General features: G+C 44.6%; 1 protein-coding gene across 1 annotated transcript in view; it reads left to right on the top strand.

Moving 5' to 3' along the window:
* Positions 1 to 2,581: 2,581 nt before the first annotated feature.
* The window catches only part of ITPR3 (inositol 1,4,5-trisphosphate receptor type 3), a 96,801-nt gene continuing 72,949 nt past the window's right edge, over positions 2,582 to 26,433 (top strand). The window contains exon 1 of the mRNA XM_079980965.1: positions 2,582 to 3,051. Within this exon, the coding sequence (XP_079837091.1) occupies positions 2,963 to 3,051 (89 nt within the window). The 5' untranslated portion in view covers positions 2,582 to 2,962. The remainder of the gene's footprint in view (positions 3,052 to 26,433) is intronic.

Below are 26,433 nucleotides of genomic sequence, written 5' to 3'. Positions count from 1 at the left end.
TGGCCTCTTAAGTGAGATGGGCGCACCAACCCCAGAGTCTGGCAAGACTGGCCCGTACGGGCAGGGGTACCTTTACCTTTACCTTTAACAAACTAGGCTAGCTTGACAGGTCTTGCTAAGTGTATGCCAGTGGTTCGCAAACTTTTTTCTCTGGGCCACACTCTCTTAATAAAAATTTGCTCATGTCACACCATTTTTTTTAAATGGTAGGAAATAAATTGCAAAACAAAAAGAAACAACTCCTAGCAATGTTTGATGCATAACAGAACACAACTACAGTACTTTATAATATGATCATGGGACAGCCAGAAAGTATAAAAACAATGTAGCTACAGAAGAGCACAAATTATACTGTTTCTGGTTGTGTCTGTGTATGTATAAATATATAATTTTGATACTATACTACACCATGCTGAAATGTTTATGTTTCTTTGATTGTCCTTGAGTCTTCCCACCCCACTTGCCCTCTCTCCTGCCACACCCTTTCAGAACCACTGGTGCAAGCCATTAAGACACAAAGACTAGTGACAGCTCATCAAGGAAATCATCAAGCAAACACTGCCAGACAAGCTGTGTGATGGTGGGCAGAGAGCAAAGGGGTGTAGGATTTCAGGGTGGATGATGTAAGTGAACAGGGAAAAGGCATCAGTTTTTGCAAATGGCTTGGCAAGCGGGTGGTTGGTTGGTTGGTTGGTTGGGGGGCAACTTGATGTGGGCTGTCTGGAAGAAGCTGTAACAAAGAGACACAGAGGATGGCCTTTTGCTGTTCTTTAAATCCGAAGCTACATTTATGGAGGAAGCCAGGCCTGCTTGGGATGTGAATGCTCTGCAAACCTTTCATCTAAGTTCAGGTTTGTATATATGTGTAAATAAACCATATACAGTGGTACTTTGGAAGCCGAACAGAATCCTTTCCGGAAGTCTGTTCAACTTCCAAGACATTTGGAAATCAATGTGCAGCTTCCGATTGGCTGTAGGAAGCTCCTGCAGCCAATCGGAAGCGGGGTTGGATGTTTGGGTTCCAAAGAACGTTTGAAAACCAGAACAATCACTCCCGGTTTTCAATTGTTTGGCAGCCAAAACCTTCGACTCCCAATGCGTTTGAAAACCAAGGTGCGACTGTATCATAAAGACACTACAGTCTCTGTTGTGCATCGTTGTCCCAAAAGGGATCACAGACTCTGGTAGGTGCACCTGAAACACCTGGAATCTCACACCGCTTGGGAAGATTGTTGTGGTGTGCAACAGCATCCAGCAAGCAACATGAGCATCAGTGTGGTATAGTGATTAGAGTGCCTGACTAGGACCTGGGAGAGCAGGGTTCATATCCCGACTCAGCCATGAAACTCACTGGGTGATCTTGGACTGGTGGTAGCACACTCTCAGCCTAACGTACCTCACAGGGTTGTTGTGAGGATAAAATGGGGAGGAGGAGAAGTCCGTAAGCCACTTTGAGCTCCCTGAAGGAAAGGCGGGATATAAATGCAATAAATAAATAAACTTTGAAAGGAAGCCAGAACTCCCGGCACTACCTAGATGTTTTGGCACAACTCCCTCTCTTTCTGAAAGTGGTAAATAACTGTTGTTTCAAAGAAGTTCTTTTGCGTGTGTCAAATACGGGGATCTGTTAGGTTTTGGTTTTTTTTACAGGGTTAAACTGATGTCAGGTTCCCCTTTTATCTCCGCCCCTCCTCCTTTCCCTGAGTCGAGCAGATTCTGAGAATAAAGGGCCGCGGCCGCTTTAAAAACAACTACCGTAGCTACTCTATAGCCAAGCGAAACAAAAGGGAGAGTTAGCCCGAGCAAGTCTTGGCTTTCTGCTCTCTCTCTCTCTCTCTCTCGCTCGCTCGCTTTCAGCGTGTCGCCGGAGGCTGAGCTGCAGCGCCAACCTCGACAGGAAGCCCGCGCGGCCGCTTGTCCGGACCGCGGCGAGAGCACTGTCGCGCGCAACTCCCGGCTTCAGCGCCACCAACTTTGTCCCCACGTGAAGCAGCGGCGACGAAAGCCTTCGAAGCACGGGTGTGGAGTGAGCTTGTGCGTCTATACACGTGTGCGTATATGCACACGTGCGCTCACTGATGCGCGAATTAAGAGCATTTCTCCTCGGATCGGATTCAAAAGCCCAAGAGAGCGCGTGGTAGGACTGTGAATGAAGAAGATTGGTGTAAGAAGGAAAAAGAGGGGCGTGTGTGTGTGTCTGTTTGTTTTCATTCTTCATTGTCTTTGGCAGGAGCCTCGCGCCGTAATCGTGGGCAGTTCCGGCAAGAACAATCAGATAATGCTCCTTTTTGAGGCTCACCAAACGCACACATACTTCGGGCGAGGGCGGGGAGGTGGAGCAGAGGAAACAATTCATTTCCCTCCCCACCCACCTCCCCAAGTTTCTTGTTCCCTCCACATGCAAGAGAGACGCTTCTTCAGAAGCAAAAGACTTTTTTTTTCTTGCTTTCTCAATGCTGGAAAAGTTTCTTCCGTGGGTGGGAGGGGGCGTGGCCAGCAGGGGTGTGGCTTTTCCGACGCCACCCCCCCCCCCCAGCTCGCAGTCCCAATTTGCATCGAATGTTTCATCAGGACTTCCTGATCGCTTTCTATTGGCTGCAGGTAGAGAGCTGGACGAAAAAGAGAGAGTGTCTCGCTGGGAACTCATGCAAATCTCTGGCCGATCTCCGCCGCCCCCCCCCCCTCCACCGCGCGCCAGCCCCAACTACACAGCCGCGCTTCTTTCCCTCCTCGTTTGCTGCCGAGCCCAGCCGCGCCGCGTCCCGGCGGATAAGCACAAGCACGTGTGAACGGAGGGCGATCCCTTGCCCGGACGCCCCTCGCTGGCGGAGGAGCCTTTGGCCCATTGCATCCTGGTGCCCCGCCGGCCACATGGTGGATCGCCCGGGTGGGAGGTGAACAGCTCGAGAGAGGAGAAGGGGGGCGGCGGGAAAGGCGTCGGGACACCAGCCGAGTTGGAATCATGAATGAGATGTCCAGCTTCTTGCACATTGGGGACATCGTCTCCTTGTACGCCGAAGGGTCGGTCAATGGCTTCATCAGCACTTTGGGGTGAGTTTGCAGCGCCCTTTCCTGCGGGGTTGAGGAGGGTGGGAAGAGAGAGAGCCAGTCCCTGCGGGGAAAGGAGCTCGGCGGCGGCTCTGAGAAGGAAGCGGAGCTGTTTCTAAGGGCTGCGATGGCTTCACTGGTCTCATCGAGGGCGATGCGCGAGTCTCTCGTTAGCCTGAAGTTGAGCTGAAGTTCCGGAGAGCGCCTGAGTTGCACACACCCCATGGCCCGTGGGTTTTTTTTTTGTTTTTTGAGAGTGTTTGGAGCACAGACGCGGGCATGCAAGCACTGCTGAATGGCAGCGGGGATCTCTTTCTGTAGGGCCTGGATCGAGGGTGAAGTGGCTTGTTGTTCGTTTGTTTTGTCCTGCAAGGATCTGCTTGCCGAGCGTGGTCAAAAGCTCGCTGGTGTGGAGCTCGAGATGTCTTCCTGGTTTGGGCTGTAATTTAGTCCCTAGCCAGCAGGGGTCCGGGCTCGATGACAAGGGCAACTCAGCCTCAGAATCGCAGAGTGGGAAGGTACCACGAGAGTCATCCTCCAGTTCACCCCCCCCCGATATTACAGGAATCTTTTACCCAAAGTAGGGCTCGAAACCTGAGTCTCATGCTCTACGGACTGAGCTGACAGTGGGCTTCCTTGAGCCTCTTAAGTTTTTGGGAAAGACAGTTGCTTTGGCCATAAAAGTCAGTGCCTATTCCGGCAACGAGAAGACCAGGAATAAAATTGCTCTGACCTCTGGGCCAATTTACACAATATATTTTTAAGCCACCCAGTTCTTCCTGGGTTTGCACTTGCCTGGGCGGATGTAATTGGTAACAAGTTATCATGCACATTGTCTCCAGAGAGCACCATGACTGTGACAATGGGCGGGGGGGGGGAGGGGGAGTATCTGAACAATCCTGGGGATTGTTGCCGCCCCCATATATGTGATTGCCTGATCAACACATCAAGTGTATGCTTGAAACTGTGGGCATAGCCAAGGAGGAGGCAGGGAGGCAGCAGCCCCCCAAATCAATACAAATCAGAGGTTCTGCCCCCACTAACAAAAACTTGCCTCCCCTAAGAAAAATCCTGGCTATGTTCGTTCTTGAGAGCCCCATTTATCCAGAACTATTTGCTAGGACATAAGATGTACTGAATGAACTAGCCCTAACTGGCATTTTGATCCATGAAGTGGCAGGGATTTACTTTTCTCCTGCTCATCCCTGCCCCTTCTAAAGTTTTCAACAGTGATGTTGACAAATCTTGTTACTTTGGTTCTCACTTGTGATCAACAACACCCCATCCAAAAAAGTGTGACCCAATATCATTAATGCAATTAATACTGTCAGTGTTGTGTAGATGAATGCTAATCTGCAGCAAACAGAATTCCTGCTTTTGCCTTTATTTTAGAAAAACAAACTGTATCACGAACTGTAGACGCCTTTTCCTGAATCACCCTGGCCTCGCCTCCCTAGTGCTGTCTGCTCCCAGCTCACCCTCCCACCCTTGTTCCTCCTCTCTCCAAATCTCTCCCTTCACTTTTGTCCTGTCTTCTGCTTAATACTGTGAGCCTGCTGGGCAGGGACTTTGTCACTTCTGCCTTGTGTGCAGCACCTAGTGCAGGGCTGGCGCTCCATAGCCGCCAATTAACAGCCATGAATCAGTGCCTGTAAACTGTGACATAGCCTGCCAAGTAGCTTGTCAGTGCACAGTACTCAGTAGCTGCTAAGACTGTGCCATCCAGCTGTGCTAATTTATTCTTTGCTCTGGTGGGCTGTATCCTCAGCAGACCCTGTAAGCGTTCCTCTGGAGAAGAAAAGGAACAAAGTAATGTTAGTGGCTGGATGTGGGTAGATTCTTGCTTGCTGTCTGCCAGCCAAGGATCTTGCTTAGAGTTGTGCTGCTTGTAAAAACCATGCAGGATGCCTGCAAATCCAGAGTAGGAGTCAACAGCGATGGCGCTGCCCCAACAACCGGCAGACCCAGGCACTTTTTTAATGGGCCTAGCAGTCTGCTTGTGCCTAGATGGCAGAGTCCTATGTTGATTGCTCTATATAGGGATTTATACATGGGTGCTATGTAGTCAGTGGCTGAGGACAAGAAGAATTTCCTTCCTGTCTAAACTGGAAGTGTTGAAGAAGAGCACTGTGTTAACATCACAGCAGCTGCCATGCAGGCTGTAAACTGCTTTGTGCTTCTTGCAATCTTTGGTAGTTGGGAGGAGGTGCGGCAGAAGGCCCAACAAAGACTATGCAAGTTGGATACACTTCAGAGAAAATGCCCATTAGATGCATTTGGACTGGTGCAAACAGAAGGTGAATGACAAAAGTCACTTTATCCTCCTCTGGAAATAGGCAGGGGGGTTCTGTTATTGCTCTTCACTTGGTTCGAAGAACGGACTATAGAATTCCTTTAAGGGCCTGTAGCACTGTAACCCAGGAAGTTAGGACCAACTTTTAGGAAGCAGCTACTTGGGTCCTGTGTAACTGAGCATTATGTTACCTATACAACGGTCATTGTGGTCTTTGTGGGACACCACAGGATGAAATCAGCTGATACCTTTGTCTTTTCAAGATTCAACTTAATTTATTTATCCACATCCACCTTGTCTCTGCCTCCAAACTTGGGTTGTCATGTGTCTCTTTTTCCAGGACACGTCCTCTTTTTCAGGGGTAAAATTTGAGACAAATGGCATTTATTTGCTTTGAATGGCTGTCATAGTGTTTTTTCTTTTTCAAAATATGGCAACCCTACTCCAAGCACCTTTTCTGGCACCTCAACTGCCTCTCCCAATTCAGATGAAACAGAGAGATAGAGCGAGGTGTCACCTGCTTATTCGTTTCATTTCACTCAGCAACTCATTATGACCGCTCCCAGATCATTCAGGAATTCATCAGATTCCAGAAGTCCCAGAGATCCGTCTCAATTGGTCCCTCATCCCAGCAGTGTCAAGGCATTCGGCCCATACCTCACCAGGAAATGTGGTGGTTGTTCTTATATATCTATTGTCATTTGATGTAAAGAGTTACCACTTAGACACTGCAATATTAAGCAGCATACAAATTATTAAAATCAAAAAAAATAAAATTTGCAAATGTGAATTGCTTTGATGGTCCCATGTAGTGTGGCAACTTACTCACCCCCAAGAAAACAAATCAGGAGACAGATTTGCACAAAACATGCATGGAGATTTAGAAATGCTTGCTTTTATTGATGCATTAATACAGTACCCCAGACTGTCGTGGTTAGGTAACTTGTGTGCCTGCAAGTATGGTATCTAGGCGCTAACTGATAGGCATCTTCAGGGCCCCTCCTGCTTTCCCTTCTAAAGGTTCTTAGGCTTTATATCAGACAACCCTTCAAATAGAGGACTGTCCTCTTTAAAATAGGACACATGACCACCCTAGCCCTATTGCATGGGTAGGCAAACTAAGGCCCAGGGGCCGGATCCGGCCCAATCACCTTCTAAATCCGGCCTGCGGACGGTCCGGGAATCAGCGTGTTTTTACATGAATAGAATGTGTCCTTTTATTTAAAATGTATCTCTGGGTTATTTGTGGGGCATAAGAATTTGTTCATATTCCCCCCCCAAAAAATATAGTCCGGCCCCCCACAAGGTCTGAGCGACAGTGGACCGGCCCCCTGCTGAAACAGTTTGCTGACCCCTGCCCTATTGGAAAGGAGTGGTTCACTGCCTTTGCCATTGCAGTAATGCAGATCAGTGAGAAATGGAATGAACTTTTAGTTGCTCATTTTTTGAAATACTGTAGTTACTTTCTCTCATTGAACTCATTGTTTAAGTGTAGTTGGACTGTGTGTGTGCCCTTTGTGCATAAATTTCAATCGCAGCTCAAGCTCTTTGCTAAGGTTGGTATTGAAAGCCTGCCAAAACACTAAAATTGCATGAAATGACAAGGTTGGAATGAATGCAGGAGACAATTAAAGACTTCTTGCAGAAATGAAAGGCTTGTTCTCCTGCCTGTAACAGAAGAACCCGTTGGTGACCAAACATGTCAAATTACCCTAAGGCTAAATAAAGCTGCCAGTTACACCCTTCCCAATGCATACTTAGTTCTGAAGGCTTTGCGTTAATCTCATCAAAGGTGGAGGGGGTTGGGGAATCTACCAATGATGCAGGATTAAAGCAGCAAACATGAGCACAACTGTGATCACAAGGACAGTTATTAAAGGGGGGCTTATTTCTATTAGCAGATGCAAGCCCTTATTTTGCTCATTCCTGTGTCTCACTGAGGAGTTACCGGTATGTCTGCCCAGATAGCGAACCATTATTGTATAATTACAGTGACAGTAGCTTGGCTGTTGCCATGGCTAAGGAAATGACACTCAGTTGCCACGGAGGTCACAATTCTACATCACATGTGCCTTGCCAGGAAAGGTCTTGCAATAACGTTGCTTTTAATTTGCTTATCTAACAGAAACTTTATTTAGGAAATGCTCCTGATATTTTTTTTTTCTATGTTCAGTTCAAACTCCATACATCCATATTGGCATAATAATTATACCAACAATAGTAAGGGGTTGGGGGGCTAGAGCCTGGAAATACAGGCTGAATAGCTTAATGTCTGTTCCAGAAAAAACTGATGGAAATCATTGTTAAAGACAGAATTACTGAGCATATAGAAGGACAAGTCTTGCTGAAGCAGAACTAGCATGGCTTCTGCATGAGTAGGGCCCATCTCACTAGCCTTCCCAAGTTCTAGGAGAGTGTCAACAAGCATATTGATAGCGGGGTTCCTCCTGCCATGGTGTACTTAGACTTCAAAAAAGAATGTTTAGCAGTGATGGAGTGAGAAAAGTCATATTGTTGATTAGTAACTGATTAACAAACATGACACAGAAAGAAGGAATAACTGGATAGTTCTCCTAATGGAGAGATGTGGAGAATGAAATCCACAAGGATCAATATACCCAGCTTCATGCTCTGGCACCGGGGGGGGGGGGGGCAGAGAGCAGGTGAGAGTGGTGTCCCGGTGGGGTGGTGTGCCGCACGTAGGGGCGTGGTGCACATCCTGGGGGCAGGGCGCCCAGCGCGGGCGGGGGGACAGCCGCGATGGCACCCCACCGGGATTGTGCTGCTGGGGGCAGGGCGCTCCCCCTGCACTCCTCTTCCTCCCCCAGTGAATATACCTGTACCTTTTAACTTTCTATAAGAAGGGAAGATGGGTAAGGTGGACCTAGGGACTGCTTCTGTGTTTGCTCTTTACTAAATTAGGACAGTGGTCTGTGCAGTCCACTTCTGTCTGCCCTGATTGACAACTCCTCTTAGGATGCAGGTCTTTGTGAACCCTTCTGATGGTGATGGACCCCAAGACGTTCTGCATGCTCTTGTCAATGAGTCATGCACATTGTAATCATTTTCAGCCATTTTCAGATAAAGGCACATTCTAATCATTGCCCTGTACAGATGGTCAACTAGGGCATGGAAAGATTGACTTATTTTCAGAGTGTGACTGGACAACAGATTTGGCTTTCAGCTCTTAGTCCTTTGTCCTAATTGTTGCTTCCTTCCTTGCTGCTTAGCCTTGAGCTAAACACACAAAGCTATCTTATATTGAATCTGGCCTTTGTCCCATTAAACCCAGTGCTGTCCATTGGCAGTGGCTCTCCAAGGTGACTTACTTCCCAAATTTGCTACCTAAGGCCCTTTTTAACTAATGATGCCAGGGACTGAATCTGGGGATCCTCTGCCAGCAGCAAAAGGCAGCCCTGCTCTCCAGTGTGGAATTGGGCAAAGGGATCTATACCAGGCATAGGCAAACTCGGCCCTCTAGATGTTTTGGGGCTACAACTCCTATCATCCCTAGCTAACAGGACCAGTGGTCAGGGATGATGGGAATTGTAGTCTCAAAACATCTGGAGGGCTGAGTTTGCCTATGCTTGATCTATACCATTGGTGGTGGTGTGCATGTTTCTTTCCTGACATGCATTGCTAGTGCTGTAATGATGCCAACCATGGCTTGGATCTCAACTCCTCATACTTAGCATAGACCCATTAAAATCAATGGGACTTAAATTTGCTCTAGACATGACAAGGCTGGATCTAGTCCTATAACTCTGGATGGGTATCCAGTGAATCATGAGAATATGGTGAGGGAACTGAGCTAGATCTTCCCTACTGTTACAGTTCCCAGAGTACCTTGGGGAAAGCAAATTACTGTTAAACCTGCAGTGTCAAGACACCCCAAAGCTGACAGGGATAATTATGGCAGAAGTGTGGGCAGAAGCTAAATTGTGACCTATTACCCTGTTTCTGGTGAACCATCTTGTAATGTCTATGGTGGATCTATTCCTTGATCTAGACCAGGATTCCAGAATATAGACTATCCCAGGAACTTGCAGATAATTCTGGGAGGAAGAACACCAGTCCGCACGTAACTGTGAACAAGGAAAATACTCCAAAAGAAACCTTTTCATTTAACAACCATAGTCTCAGTCCATGTTCTGATTTCTAAGGGTCCCAGGCCTCTGAACTCAGCACTCCTAAATCCCTTCTGGTTGCAGGTTGCAAAAAGTGCTGGACTATGTGAACCTTGATTGGCTCCACAGGGCACTACTTATGTCTTTTAGCAAGAATTCTTAGTCATAATTCTCTAACATGATGCCTTAAAAGTTGAGGGAACTCCAACTTAAATAAAGAAATAAATAATTTATGCTTTAACAGTAAATTGGTACATCCATTTCACAATATTCTTCATTATCCTCCTCTCACTTTGAACAGGCAGCTAGTGTTAGTAAATGTTAGTAAAGAAGAAGAAGAAAAAGAAGGTAAAGTCAGTGTAGACCATAGGAAATTACCGTAAACCAACACCTGTTAAAATGTGTTTGGGGCAACACACACGTAGTTTCAGCCAATATTGTAGACGCAATTATTTGAATTAATAATTCTTTACACCACAAACTGCAAACTTACATTCCATCAATGTAGAACTACTTCTGCTTATTGTGAAGAATGGAGCATGCGAACAGTATGTCAGAAAAGAGAGTATGACTGTGTGCTGGATTTGCACTCTGACCTGGTTGAAGAGGAAGGGCTTTGAGTAAACATGGCTGTATAAGTGACTGCTATTTAGTTTTCAATCACACCTTCAGATAACTATTATTGTGGTTGCATGTGGATTTGCAGGGTGGGGCTCCATGGAACAGGATTTAGTACACAGGAAAGCAGCAGCAGCAAGTCTACATGGTGTGAAATATCGTTCTGTCTGCAACAATTAAACAGGCACAATAACATGGCTTTGGCAGTTATTATCTCATGCTATTCCAGTGTTAAGAAAGAATGGGGTCCATTTCAATTGGCTGGTAGGGAGGTAAATGCTCAGAGGGCACAGAAGACTCTTTTATAATGCAAATATTTCCTTCTTATGAGTGGTCAATATTGTCACGAGCCCTGCAGTGCGCAGTCAGAATTTGGTTGGATTGGCAGGCTCTGACTCAGCGGCATAGGCAAACTTGGCCCTCCAGATGTTTTGGGACTACAACTCCCATCATCCCTGGCTAACAGGACCACTGATCAGGGATGATGGGAGTTGTAGTCCCCAAACATCTGGAGGGCCGAGTTTGCCTATGCCTGCTCTGACTCAAGAGAAAGGAGGAAGAAAAGTGTGGGGGGCCCCCTGAATAGTGGGAACACAAGTTGGAGGAGGTAGGATCTCCCCTTTCCACCTTGACTTCAGATGCTTAGGGAAGAGAGAGCAGGGATGCTAGCTTCTCCTCATTTTCCTGTAGAGTGGAGAGTTTCAGTGGAGGCTGGGGAGGGTTTGGAGCAGCCAAGTGGGGAGGCAGAACCAGAGGTAGCAGCAACTGAACAGGAACCTGAGCCGAAGAGTGCAGTCTTGAATCAGGTGCTACCTTCACAGGTGGGAGTAACAGACCCACCCACCCAAAAGGTGGGTCCGACATTCCTGCAAGGCAAAGGTGTTTTGCAAAGGAGAGTGCCACACCTTGTCTTTCAAAGCTTGGTGGGTGAGGCGTGGAAACTTGTTAGGGCATCTTCATTGCTTTCATCCAGTTCTGAACTTCTTGTCCTGCTCTTCAGCTTCTGAGCCATGACTCCTGTTTCTTGTGCCTGCTGCTTAACCTGGACCATTGTTTGCCTGGATAAATATCTCTTTCTTACTTACAAGCAAGAGCCTCTGCTTGGGTGTGTCAGGGTGGCAGCCAGGGCGGATAGCCAATGTTCTCTGGTGCCAGCTTCTTGAGGCACACATGTTTATTAAGCATATGTTGGCTGGTTTGGCTGTAAAGTAGGAATTGGAGGTTGGCTTCTAACATTAAACATAGTGCATGAATGATAGAAACAAAACCCACATCCTTCCTCTCACCCCCTCTCCTACTCTAAAATGGTTTCTCCTACCTCGTTGCAGATACCCGATGTGAGCCAAGGGAAACCACCTTACAGCTGTAGAGCATGGGAAATTATGAGAGAGGGAGGGACAGGTTTCATTCCAGTCCTCTATGCACGTCATTTAATTTTAAAGTTAACTCCTCCTTACCCACCAAGCTGATGTGTTAGAATCTAATCAAATTCTTTCCAGGATTTAAAAATGTACACAAATGCTTTTTGGACTATGTGTGTTCTGTGAAAGAAAGTTTTATATATGCAGATAGTTAAAGAAGACATCAATAGCTACACACATTGTTTGGGTAAGTTCACGTTTTTGGCACCAATACGTGATCTTCTTCAGACATAAAACAATATTTGTTGCAATCAGTACTTCTCATAAGATCATTGAAATAGTCTTAATCAGGTCAGGGTCCTTTGTTCATTTGGACACTGTCTGCAGAGGAGGAATGTTTATTTGAATCTGAACCTTGCTTGCATATGGACTTAAGGGGTTCACTGTAACTAATAATCAGCACATTTAGCCCCTTTGAACATGGACAGGGGTGTGGCCAGGCAGACCAAGTCAGCCCACTGGGCAATGAGGAATGACTGACTTTGCCCACTGGCCAGATCCAGTTCCATAGCTCTGATTTTTCTGATGGTGTTTTATGTGAAAGTGTAAGAAAAGCCATAGAACATCACCGTGTACTTAATGGAACACAACAGTCCTTGAAAATTGCTCATAGCAATTTAAAGCGAATCTGCACACCTAATTGCGGCAATGGCTTGCTAATTTGCATGTGCAAAATTGCCATCTCCTGATGAGTGATGATGATGGTTCATTTGTTCTTACCGCCTCAGGCAATTATTCAACAGGGGCCCCTTCCCTCTCCCCATATCTGCCGTCACCAAATACTCATGGGAAGGGAAGATGGAATCAGGCTTGCTGTCATTGCTCCAGACCTCTGTGCACTTGGTCAAAGGTGTGGTTAGAGCATCTGCGTGTACAAATAGACACACACAGGCTGTGTACATGTACAGGGACCTTGCCTTTTGCAGAATTCACAGTTGCATGGAGAGAGTCTGTGCTTGTTTAGATGCTACAGGCCCTATTCAAGGAACACTCACAGGTTGGAAGTGGGGGCAGAGGGTACAATCCCATTCCTGTCTTCAGAGAATGCATGAAAACAGCTAGGAAGGAGCAACGTTGAAAGGAAAATATGTGTGTCCTGGGTTGTCTCACAGCTTGCCTTAGACTGGATTAGAGTGAATTATCCATTGAAAACATAACAACCAAGATGTGAGGTGCCTTTCAGGATCTCAGTCAGTGATCTGTTGACAGCAGGCCTTTGGCTGTTCACAAGCAGGGTGCACAGAAATGACGGTCTGTGTTTGCCCTCAGCGCCTGGTTTTTTTGTATCCACTGCTGTAGAATGTAATGCTGGCTGGTTGAGCCACTAGTTTCAAAGGACTAGACCTGCTTTCTCCAATACGGTGCCCCCTAGACGTTATTGGATTACAACTCCCATCTGTTCCAGCCAGCATGGCCAGCAGTTAGGTATGATGGGAGTTGTAGTTCAACAGCATCTGGAGGACACCAGGATGAGAAAACTAGAACTAAGTCTGACACCTCAGTGGTGTTTTGTTTTTTTAAAGGCTGAGATCACAAATGCATTCCCATCACTTTATGCTTGCAGCACCGAAAAATGATTTGAATGGAGTTTCATGTTGCATTTGTTTTTGAAGTGTGTCTTAGGCTAGGGCAAAATAAAACAGATTATAGATGGATGTTGATCAAATGGTGGAGAAGCAGGAATTCTGGTGGCAGATGTGTCAGTAGGAAAAGTGCTAAAACCACAGCTTCTATGTTTCCCTTTAGGGATTTTTCCCCCAGGACTGTGTGGTTCATGGTGTGTTGCAAGGCTGCATTTGCAATTTCCATGTCACAGTTCCATTCAAGTGAAAGCTCTTTAGCTAGCTGCCTTAGACACCTAGAGTGGCCAGATGGTGAAGAGGAGAGGACTGCTCTACCTTGAGTAGTTGTATAGAAGAAGGCACTTCAGCAGTTATAGGTCTACTCTACAAAGTCAGCACCGCTGAAGTGCAATGCCTGCCACATATGGATAGCTTGAAGGGGCAAAATCAAAGGGTAGGGCCACATTTTAGTGTTGTGATGTGGGCAAGGGTGCCTGCCTTCAAACTGAACTACTATTTTTTGTGAAGTCCCTGTTTTGTGGACTAGAAATGTCTGAGGGCATCACTGATGAGAGAAAGGAGTACCAGGGAGTGGAGTGCAGTCCCAGAACCATCCTTGGCTGAGAGTCTTGGGTGGGAAATAGCAACCTGGGTGAGAGCCAGAAAGCTGCCCAGAACAACACATGTGTGTGATTGATGGGTGGCAATATCTTAAATATTTTATACGCTTCTGCCAATGCTTTTACTGTTGCTTTGATGTTTTGCTGCAGACTAGATTGAGAGATTGGTGATTAAGAAGGAAGTGTTGGAGAGATTGGGTGGATGGTGCATTTGTGAGTATTGGTGGAGGTGTGGGAGTAATATGGCATGAGTGATAATGGATGGGGGGGGTGTGCTCTGTGATTTGTGTTTATGCAGTGTGAATGGTCTGAGTAAGGAAATCACTTGGGAGTAGGTGGAAGACAGAACTGGGTGTGATGTGCATGTGTTAGTGGGGCTAATACTGCAAATTGCAAGTCTGACTGTGCTTTGGCAAGATGGAGGGTAAAGAGGGAAGGGATGGTGCTCCTATCCAAGTGGTTATAGGCAGGAGACAGCATGGTGAGCAAGGAGGTGGATAAGGTTGGAGGGCTTGAGGGCAGGGTCAGAATAGCTGCAGACAATACCTCTCTCCTCTTCTCCAATCACCTTACTGACACTTGATGGCCAGGCTTTTTTTTTTTTTTTAATAATATTTATTAAATTTTCCAATAAGAACATACAAATACAAAACAACTACAATGAAAACAAACACAAACAAAAAACAGCAAGTATAATTTCAAAACTTATTTTCTCAACCTTATTTCCCCGACTTCCTCATACCTCACCGTTTTGTATTCTAGTTTCATTATCCCAACAGCAACTCCATTCCCTTATTTCCCAAAAGTTTTTTACTAATTCCCTTCCTTTTCTTACTCTAATGTCTCTGAAAACCAATATTTTTAAGTCCATGTCAATCTAACATTCTTTAATCTTGTAATATTTATTAAGATAGTCCTTAAATTTCTTCCAATCTTCTTCCACTGTCTCTTTCTCCTGGTCTCGGATTCTGCCCGTCATCTCTGCAAGTCCCATATAGTCTGTCATCTTCATCTGCCATTCTTCCAGAGTGGGTAGATCTGATGTCTTCCAATACTTTGCGATAAGGATCCTTGCTGCTGTTGTGGCATACAAAAACAAAGTTCTGTCCTTCTTTAACACCACATGGCTGACCATACCCAGGAGAAAGGCCTCTGGTTTCTTCAGGAAAGTGTATTTAAACATCTTTTTCATTTCATTATATATCATTTCCCAGAAAGCCTTAATCCTTGGGCATGTCCACCAGAGGTGAAAGAATGAGCCTTCATTTTCTTTACACTTCCAACATTTGTTGTCTGACAAGTGGTAAATTTTTGCAAGCTTGACTGGGGTCATGTACCACCTATATATCATTTTCATAATATTTTACCTCAAGGCGTTACACGCCGTAAATTTCATGCCGGTGGTCCACAACCTTTCCCAGTCAGCAAACATAATGTTATGACCAATATCTTGCGCCCACTTAATCATAACTGATTTAACTGTTTCATCCTGCGTATTCCATTTCAACAGCAAGTTATACATTTTATGGCTACATTTTATGGCTACTGAGCCATTTCCCCGATTCCTAAAAAGTTTTCTAAGAGTGTTGCTACATTTTGGGTTTCTTTAAAAAATAAAATTGTTTCATCTGTAATTGCAGTCTTAGTTGTATATTGTTATTTCTATTTTGTCTGTCTATCTATCTGTCATCTGCCCCCCCCACTTGTTATCTTTTCATAAACTGCTTAGAGCAGGGGTCAGCAAACTTTTTCAGCAGGGGGCTGGTCCACTGTCTCTCAGACCTTGTGGGGGGGTGGACTATATTTTGGGAAAAAATTAAAAACGAACGAATTCCTATGCCCCACAAATAACCCAGAAATGCATTTTAAATAAAAGGACACTTTCTACTCATGTAAAAACATGCTGATTCCTGGACCATCCGCGGGCTGGATTGAGAAGGCGATTGGGCTGCATCTGGCCCCCAGACCTTAGTTTGCCTATCCCTGGTTTAGATAGCGTTCTAGTATTAAGTAGCATATAAATATATGAAATAAATAAATAGAATAACAGACATTTCAAGTGACCCTATTTTCCAGGGACGTCCTGGTTTCTGATTTGATCCTGGAATATCCTGCTTTTCCTTAGCATGTCCCCCTATTTTCATCGGAGAAATGCTGAAGGGTATGGAATAACACTTGCATTTTGAATCCTAAGCCCAGTGCCTTGCTATCTGGATTGTCCTAGATTAACATCCTGTAGATTCATCCCAACCCTCTGCTCTGTAACTGTACAACAAATGCAGGATTTCTATTTTGGCGAGTTCCCTACTGGGACAATGCAGTGTGAATGCAAGTGCAGCAATGGCCCAGCCTGGACCTGTGCTAATTAAACACTGGTTCAGCTTCCTTAGATCATGATGCACTAATTGCCTGATTCTATCATCTAGATAAGGAACCCTGAATGGCCTAATTACAATACGGTTCTGTGTGCCTCACCTCCTTGCTGAATCTACTCTTGTATTAAATTTCTTGTGTTAACTGTTTCACGTCAGCAACACTTGAGCATGCAATGCGTTGCAGCTAATCCTTGAAGGACATTTCAAGGCAGTGGCGTAGCGTGGGTTGTCAGCACCCGGGGCAAGGCAAGTAATTTGCGCCCCCTAACCCTGGATTTGCGCCCCCTAACCCTAACCCCCAAATGTTGCGCCCAGTGCGGCCAGCCCCCCCTGCACCCCCACGCTACGCCACTGTTTCAAGGGAAAGCAGAAAGGAAAGCAGAAAATGTGTTTGGTTCTCTTCTGACCCTGCTGCCTTTTCATTTCAGGATGCCTTAAAACAACTGCAAATTGACATGAATTTTGTTCTGTTCAGTCATTGTGCTGACCACAGCAGTGACATAACAAGATAATGAAATCAATGTACTACATACATAACATAGAATTGGGGACCACCAAATTCATTATAAAGTAAAAAAAAGTACCCAAGGAAATAAAACAGTTGCCCACTTTAAAAGCAATCATTGACACAGCCTCCCTTTGTCCTCATGAGGCTTTGAGTATCCACAAATTATTGTCACTCAGTGGGCTTAAACAGCACAGCGGGTGCCAGAAAATTGGATAGATACATACTGCGCAAACAGAAGTTACACAACTTCTCTTTGAGCATGTGTAGATCCAAACTTTCTTAATGGTGCAATCCTTTACATGCCTCCTTAGAGTTGGTCCAATTGAGTTCAGTGGGTTTATTCCTAGGTAATTTGGTATAGAACGGCAGTCTAAGTGTCCATTGATTTTCTTTTTTGCTTATTTATGGCATTCAAAGATCAGCAACTTTTAGTAACAGATAATTATGCTCAGTAATTTTAAATTTACACAAAAATGTCAGATACCATGTGAAATGCACCCTTTAGCTTTTGTTTAACAATAACCTCTTGAAAACCTTTCATTGAAATTACTGTAAAAGGTTATTAAATTAAATGTTCTAATGTGCTTGTGATGATGCTTTGATTCGCTCACCTTTGATTTGCAAAGGCAACAAGAGTCAGGATAAGTGAGAACCAATGCAGAGTGTCACTCTTGAGTTAGAAGACCTGGGTTCATATCCACATTAGGCCGTGAAGCTTACTAGCCAACATTGAACCACCAGTCAGTACCTCTCAACCTAACCGACCTCACAGGGTTGTTGTAAGGAGAAAATGCTTGTAGAATGAGTGAGTGAACGAACCAGGTATAATCTTTGGAGGAAAAGTGGTTTAGAAATGCAGTAAGTACAGTGGTACCTCGGGTTACATACACTTCAGGTTACAGACTCCGCTAACCCAGAAATAGTACCTCGGGTTAAGAACTTTGCTTTAGGATGAGAACAGAAATTGTGCTCTGGCGGCGCGGCGGCAGCAGGAGGCCCCATTAGCTAAAGTGGTGCTTCAGGTTAAGAACAGTTTCAGGTCAGGAATGGACCTCTGGAACGAATTAAGTACTTAACCCAAGGTACCACTGTAAATCCTTCTTCCCAGTGAACTCTGGGAAGTGAAAGGCAAGCCAAACACGGAAAGGAGAGAGAGCAGGTTAGTTCCTTACCTGAAAAAATGAGAAGAATGGTATCTGTGCATTTTATCCCATATCTCAGATTCTACAAATGCTAGATATTTATTCTTTTTTAAAATAATGAAAGCTGGCAATCTGGGGATTATGGTTCATCCAATCCAGTGAATGCAGCTGCCTCCTCTTGCTTGCCTTCCCCATGTGGATGACCATGGTGTGGAAATCATTATTATGAAGTTGCCCCCTGGGGAATTAAATATCAGGAGAGGAAATAGACTATAAACAATGTGTCAGGCACACCTTAGTCATCACTGTTTTTGTCTTTGCAAAGTGAATATTGATGACTAATATCCCTGGCATCAAATATGTCTTTGTTTCGTATCATTGAAGAGTGTTCTCTTCTGTCATTATCATGAAATAATAAAATAAAACCAACCATGTTTGCCTTTTTCCAGAGAGGGGAAGTGTCTGGCACTAGCCCCCAATTCCTAAATAATTGTGCGTACTCTTTGGAGGTGGGCATGGTATAAGTGAGATAATAAGACATGACAATTATTCTACAGCACTTTGACATTTTAAAGTCTTTTGCATGCATTATCACAATGTCTTTATGACAAACCCGGTAAGGTAGATCTAATAAACGATGAGCAAAGAGTTTTGTTGTTTCTGAGTCAGACTGGGATTTGGGAGAGGGTGGAAATTCAGAAGTTTCTAGAATGCAAGCTTCATTTCTTAGTCTTTATCTTTCTCTCTAGAGGACTCAGATAGATTGGGAAATAAAAAGTGATTTATATGCATTGTATATGCGATATAACATTGTGACACCAGATGGTGCTGTGGAGTCCCATTTTTCTCTACCCGTTTCCCCTCTTTAAATTTACAATGCGTTTAACTGAAATGCTTCTTTGATGTGTCTAGATCCAGCCTCTGTGTGCTAGTATTCACGGTCACTCACTGTGCTATTGAGTTAACAGTGCACTTCTGAAGAACAATTAAGATTCTCTGTTTGGTGGAGGCAACTCCCAACATTCACCCACCCCTCAATAAAATCAATAGGATTTATGCCCAAATATGAAGAACCATAGAATCACAGAGTTGGAAGGGACCCTGAGGGTCATTTAGTCCAACCCCCTGCAGTGCAGGAAGTTTGCCCACAGCCATCCCTGGATGGACTCAAACCACCAGCCTTCCGGTTAACAGCCAGACACAGTAGCCCATTGCGCCACAGGAGAAGTGTGTGATGGTTTCAGGACAAGCAGAACTTTGAGGCTCGGCACACATTAGCAGCTTGAAACGCAGCAAAGTCTACTCCTGGCCGCTGTGTTTCAAGACACTTTTTAATATTGCTGTTCATACCAGAGAAGGAGTGGAGGTGTCTTCACCCAATCTCTGTTACCTGATTTGTTTCCCCTGCACCAAACTCCAAATCACGGAAGCTGTCATAGGTGCATACGCTATGATCTGTGCAGGCACAACAGCTGCCTGAAATGTACTCACCTTGGTTTACCTGTGGCTTCTGTTTTCTAATCCGATGGAAACTGGCGTGAGAGCATCAAGCAGGAGTATTTCTCAAGAATCAACAGGATGCTTATGGATTATGGCTAAAGTCATAGAATCATAGGACTGTAGCTTTGTGTACTTGGGGCTTTAAACTCTGCATTGATTACTGCAATGTGTTATATGTAGGGCTGCCTCGGAAAACGGTTTGGAAAATTCAGCTGGTGCAGAATTCAGCGATCAGGTTGCTCACTGGAGAAAGATGGTTTGAGCATATTACACCAATCCTGGTGCAACTGCACTGGCTACTGATTAGTTTCCAGGCCCAATTCAAAGTGCTGTTTTTGACCTATAAAGCCTTAAACGGCTCAGGACCGCAATACCTCAAGGACCGCCTCTTTCCATATGAACCTGCTTGGACCCTGAGATCATCTTCTGAGGTCCTCCGGCATATATCTTCTCCTTGAGAGGTCCAGAGGGTGTCAACACAAAAACGAGCCTTTTCTGTGGTGGTTCCCTGCTTGTGGAATGTTATCCCCAGGGAAGTTCGTCTGGTGCCTTCATTATACACCTTTATGCACCCAGCAAAAACGTTCCTTTTTAACTAGGCCTTTGGTTGAGCTGATCAACATCCCATACCCTTTTAAAATGTGGCTCTTTGGGGGGGGGTATTATTGGGTTATTGAATTTATTTTTGTCTTGTATGCTGTGATCTTTTCTGTGAACCGCCCTGAGAGCTCTGGGTATAGGGCAGGATATAAATTCAGTCAGTCCATCCATCCATACATACATACTGTGGTAGTAGGAGCATACTAGAGCCAGAGTAAGTGTTAATGTGTACACAGTTGGAGTTTTGATGTAGGTTAAAAGCAAGCACAGCACATTTGCATTTATCCTTCCCTGCCCCATATCTAATTATTTCCTCTTCCTTCCCCTGCTACAGATGGGCAGCAGAAAGAAGGGGTTGAAGGAAATGTTTGTGCATTAGAAACCTGGGGAATAGCTGATAAGGTTGGGAGGGGACACGCCCCATGTAGTCCATTTAGTTTCATTTTCATGGAGCGTTTATGCCATCCTATCTCTTAAAACAGATAAGATTAGAGATACTGCCTTTTAATAAATAAGAATCAAACAAACCACAAATCAATGAATAAATATGCAAATAGAGCCTGGATGTTAAACTTATGGCTGGGTGGGTTAACAACTGGCCACGTGGCAACCCTAACTTAAACGCATGATATATAGCTGCACTGTGGGCTTTCAGAAGTAGGTCCTGGTTCTTGATGTATGAACAGAAGCAGCACAGGCTATGGAGGTCTGGTGTCATATAAATCCAGGCTGTGTTTCCAGAGCATCTACTACCTTTTTGTTGTGTTAATTAGGTTACACATTGAAATGAATGCTGCAGGAAGCCCATTCGAAAGGAACAGATCCATTAGCCCGTTTGGGAAATGAAACCCCACTAGTCATTGCAGGGCCCATTATGTGGCTGTGAAAGAATGTGATAAGCTGTGTAACCGGGGTGGGAAGAGGTGGTGGAACAATGTGGAAGGACCAGGAAGAGTGAATGGAAAGGTGAACTGACAGCAAGGAAGTTGTGCACGTCAGCAAAAACTGATTGGATGGAAGCCTGATAAATAGAAATAACAAATAGTTTCAGGGTGAAGCATGTGACTGATAGGAATACATGGGGAAGACTCTTGTTGTTCTAGTTGGTCTGCTTCTCTGTGTCTCTTTTCCACTCCATATTTCCTCCTTTCTAATCCATCTCCTGCCTCTATTTTCTCATTCCAAAAGCGGATCCTGGGATAGCAATCTCTTCCCTGATTGAACCTTAGGAACTTAATCCTTCTCTTCACATTGTAGACAGAGTTTCATAATCTCCCCATTGCCCTCATTCACAACTCAGACATCTTCAAAGCCAGGCTGCTGAACACACCCCGTTACTCTCTCATCTTCTTCCTACAAAAGTATATTTTTGTTCTTTTCCTTATTCTTTAGGTTTACATCCTGCCCTTCATCACTTTCGTGATCCCAGAGCGGATTGAAGCGATTTAAAATCTGCACCAAAATTAAAACAAGCCATTTGCTGTGTAAAGCACAATTGTAAATCAGCAGCCAACAGCAACTTATCCCAACAAAGCACAGCAGCAAATATATCAGATCTTCTCCAGCTGCATTACAGCAGCAGGCACATCCATCAAAGTATCTCTCATTAGCCCCTACCAAAAGCCTGGGAGAGTAAATATGTTTTTAATTGGTGTTGAGAAATGCTCAGAGACAACCCTGAATCTCGTTTGGAAGGGAGGGAGTTCCACAGCCAGGATGCTATGACAGAGAAGTGGCCCTATTTTGGGGTCACCACCCCACCCCTTGGTAGAATCCGAAGAAGGGTCTCTCTGGCAGATATTAACACCCAGGCAGGATAATATTGGAAGAGGCCTTGCTGCAACCTGACACCTGCGTAAGCAGAATCACTTGAAAGTTTGCTGCATCCTTCCCCATTCCATTGCAGGACTGTGGCCAGAGACAGACTCCATAGCCAACTCCTCATCCTCTAAACTTGTTTTTTTTAAAAAAATAAAATAAAATATTTATTTATTTATTTATTTATTTGGTTTTTCAGATTAAAGTTTTACAGCCAACTATCCAACATGCAACATAAAAACAAGATTCCAAAGAATCTCCTGGACTTTCCTCCTCCCCTTTGTGGGTCCTATTTTTAACCATTTCCTCCTGCATCTTTTGTAATTATCCAAATCTTTTACATCTCCATTATGTCCAAAGTTCAACATTAAACTACAAGTGTTATTCCAGTCCTACTTATCCTTCGCACCTTGGATTGCTGTTTACTATATAGTCCAGAGTCAAGGAGCTTTTCAGAAGGCTTTGGAGCTGGGTTTCAGAACAGCTGTTCCCCGCCTTCATCAGGACCTCCTGCTGCTCCCCAAGGCTGCCATTTTAATTATGATTGATAATTGTTGGTTATTTATATTTCCAGACATTATTTCATTTACTTGCCTAAGAATTTGGGCTGGAGTTGATGACAACTTTATATGCTCATCAAGGTGCTTTATTATGTTTTAACTAATAAAGATGTGGTCCGAATTTGGATTTTGGGATCCATCTCCCCCTGATGGAACAACGCAGCCAACTTTACTTCTTGAGTTTTCTTCCTGTAATTCTATCTGTCCCTCCTTCTCCTGACTTTCTACTTGATACCATACTTTCACAGGGTTAAAGGTAAAGGTATAGGTACCCCTGCCCATACGGGCCAGTCTTGACAGACTCTGGGGTTGTGCGCCCATCTCACTCAAGAGGCCAGGGGCCAGCGCTGTCCGGAGACACTTCCGGGTCACGTGGCCAGCGTGACATCGCTGCTCTGGCGAGCCAGAGCCGCACACGGAAATGCCGTTTACCTTCCCACTGGTAAGCGGTCCCTATTAATCTACTTGCACCCGGAGGTGCTTTCGAACTGCTAGGTTGGCAGGCGCTGGGACCGAGCAGCGGGAGCGCACCCCGCCGCAGGGATTCGAACCGCCGACCTTTCGATCGGCAAGTCCTAGGCGCTGAGGCTTTAACCCACAGCGCCACCTGCGTCCCCTTTTCACAGGGTTACAGTGTGGCAATTAGTGACAAAGCTGCCAAATGCTCAAATAAACATAACATCTGACCTTTTGGAACTACTACTTCTTCTTTTTGCAGAGGCCCAACCTGTCTTATTTGTATAACAAGTTTTACTTTCTAACCGTGAACATTACAATCACAGATTTTACCAGTTAGGCACCTAAATCAAACCATACAAACATGTTCCATGAAATGCCCCTTTCAGTAGTGCTGGCCCAAACCATTTTGATGTCTTAAAGCAGAGTCCAAACAGCAAACTGTTCCCTCCAATAGTGGTTGATGGGGGAAGTGTTGCTTACCTGGTTTCCCAATGCCAGTCTCACTATGGTTACCAAGAGGGAGACAGGTGAGGCAGCAGGGAGGTTGGTGTAGGAGTATTGCGAGCATCATCAGATTGGCTGCACCTGCATCTCAACAACCTTCCTGCCACCTTGCCCCCCTCCCTGTCAGTAACCAGCATCAACTGGTCTGACATTTATAATCTCATGCAAATCAATGCTTTAATTCTGATGGTTTTAAACATATCTCTCCTAATACAAGTGGTAGTCCATGTACCAAAAAGCTTTTATGGAATGCTTGAAAACAACTTTTAGGTCTTAAGATAACCAGTGCCTACTGTATAATATTGCTTGCTCACTGTCTCAGCTGAATGGAAATTTGTCTCATCAAGAAAAGACCAAGGGCACATCAATTAAGTGCTTGGTAATGACGCTGAAGCACATTCTGATTTCAGCAACCTTGATGTCAGATCAAAGCTGCTATGTTAGCTTCACAGAGATTACACTAGGTGCCGGAAATGAGAATATGTCACCTTTTGCTATATCATATCTGTAGCTCAGTCAGAAGAACGTGACGTGCTTCTTGTCAAGGTTGTGAGTTTGAGCCCCACATTGGGCAAAAAGATTCCTGCACTGCAGGGGGTTGGACTAGATGGCCCTTGTGGTCCCTTCCAACTCTACAATTCTATGATTCTTTGCTTCCTTGCACCTCTGATTTCCAGGATGGTTGCCTATTTTTTTTTGTTACATCCAGGTCTTGGGGATCCAAATGAATTAGAGAATCTAAATACGAAATCCAGTTGGCAGGGCAACAGAAGAGAACGCTCTTCTCAGATTGTGAGAGCAGTTCAAGGGATGGAAAAGGCTTCTTGTACAATCTTCATAATTTGAAGTAGCTTGAAAACACTGAACTGAGAGACGTTAGGCCGTCTATTTCTCTCACTTAAGAACAGAGGCAAACAATGTTTGGTTTCTGGGTTTGTTCCAAAGTACTCAAGAGGCCTCTTGCTGCTTAAGTGCTTGCATCTATTTCCCAGCTCTTCGTTGTTCTCAAAGCCCTTGGGATAAAAGACTGGCTGGTCCTTTGCATGTCAGAGAGGTGAGCAGATTTTCAGTTAGTCGGTCAGTTACACATATCTTTTAGGGAACTCAAGGTGGTAGATGCAGGATTGCCTTTGAAGACAGTTTAGAAACTTCAACTGGTTCAAAGTTCAACAGCAAAAATATTCAATTGTGCAACTGCCAGGACCATATAACAACACTCCTAGAAGATCTACAGAACGCTGGTTAATTCTTTGTTTCTCATTCAAAACAGTATTACTGTTTTGTTTTTTAACCTTTAAAGTGCAGTGCATCCTAGGTCTTGCCCTAGATTATATTGAGATTGTCAGAAAAGTTATTTGAAGTACTGTTGGTCATTATGAGATCTATTATTGAGCCTTTGGAGTCAGATCTTTGCTCCATCTAGCTCACTATTGTCTACATTGGCTGATTGCACTTCTCCAGGATTTCAGACTGGGGACATCCCCACGTGTTGACAGCTGAATCAGTGACTTTCTGCATGCAAAGGAGATGCTCTGCCACTGAGCTATAGCTTTCTGGATGCTGGTACCTTGGCTCCGGTAATCCCTGCCCAAGGAACCCGGGAAGCTGCCTTCTATGGAGTCAGGCCATTGGTCCATCTACTTCATTATGGTCTACACTGACTGGGAAGAGCCTCCCAGGGCTTCAAGGAGGGGACATTTCAACCTGAAGGAGCCTGGTACCTTCTGTAAGCAAGGCAAATGCTCTACCACTGAGCCTTTACCCAAGCTGATGTATATTCCCATGGTTTGCTTTCTACTGGCTTTCAGGTGGCAGATGAACTTCATATTTCTGAATGCTCTTAATTGATATAGGGTTTTTTGGCTGGAATCTGCCAAACTTGGTTTCCTAACTTCTTTAACTTCCCCACCACTCCATAAAATCACTTTACCTTTGTTTGGGACATAGAGTTGTATCCAATCACGTTAGTCCTTTTCAGAGTAAACCCATTAAAATTTCAGGACATGACTAACTTAGGTCTGTTCAATTTACTCTGAGTACAACTTGAGATACAACTCATACTATCTAACTAGGGATGTTTACACCCAAACCTTTCAGGGTGTTTTCACAAGTTGTTGCCTGCCCCCCTTTTCTTTCCTGCATTAACAGACACTGCCCTCCACAAGATTAAAAGCTCTTCTCAGTGTCACTTGTGAAAATGCCCCATACATTTTCACTTGTGCTGTTGGGTGGTAGTGATGGCAGGAAATGCTTTTGAGTAGTGAAGCAGCCAGAGGTGAAAAGGTTAAGTGACTCCCCCTCCTTTTGTAGTTGTTTTGTCTGCTTATGTTTAAAAAAAGAAAGTTGGGGAGGAGAGATGTTTGTGAATGAGCATCACATGTAGTTGGGATCACAGTGTCAGTAGTGAAAACCCTTCTCTGGATTCTTCTGCTTCTTATTCACCAAGGTTCACTGCTGAAGTGTCCACTGTTAGATAATAGTTCAGCAAACAAAAAGAATTACTTTTTGAAATGGAAGAAAAGAACCCTTAAATTTGGATAAGTGTGCAGTATCATTTCATGGAATGCTAATGTCAACATGAATCTGGTGACCCAATATACATTTTTTTATGGTTAGCTGGCACACCCAAAAATGTTGAGCTAGTACTAGCCTCAGTATCTACCATAACCTAGTAATGGATCCTGATCAGTCATGTTAGAATTGCTTGTTGAAGACCATCTCCAGTCTCAAAGAGAAAGGATTACCGCTGTGGGATCCAACCTTCACCCTGAGCCTTCCTGCTGAGGACACCCTGGCAATGTTTGAATGCATTCAGTAAAAACTTGTGTACGTTTAAAATTTTGGCTGCCTGGTTAATGTGCTTCCCTAAGTGCCAGGAGCAGCTAGCTGTTTGTTTCACTACCATAGGAAGAGCTGGAAAGGAGACAGATGGAATGAAGTGCTCTAGCAGGCAGAGCCTGATTCTCTGGAGCAACAGGGTCCCTTGATATGCAAGCAACAGGTTGTTCAACACACAGCTGTTCTCAGATCCTGCTGGAATCCCCATCGCCGCCTTTTGCAACATTCTTCCCAGCATAATGTATTGACAGCCTGTAATATGGCACCGTATTGTTTCTGCGAAGGCAATGGGGGGATTATTGTTGTTTAATCACCTTCCACATATGCCCCAAGGTGATGTACAAAATCTAAAAATAAAAGCTAAAGAACAGTACACAATTAACAGAAGTTGAGTTTAGAAACAATGCAAAATAGAAACCTGTAGCCCAGTTGTATTCATC

The sequence above is a fragment of the Podarcis cretensis genome (genome assembly GCF_951804945.1).
Source record: "Podarcis cretensis genome assembly, chromosome: 6".
NCBI classification, from domain to species: Eukaryota; Metazoa; Chordata; class Lepidosauria; order Squamata; family Lacertidae; genus Podarcis; species Podarcis cretensis.
The sequence above is the reverse complement of the archived record's forward strand: the minus strand, read 5'-3'. Positions and strand labels throughout refer to the sequence as shown.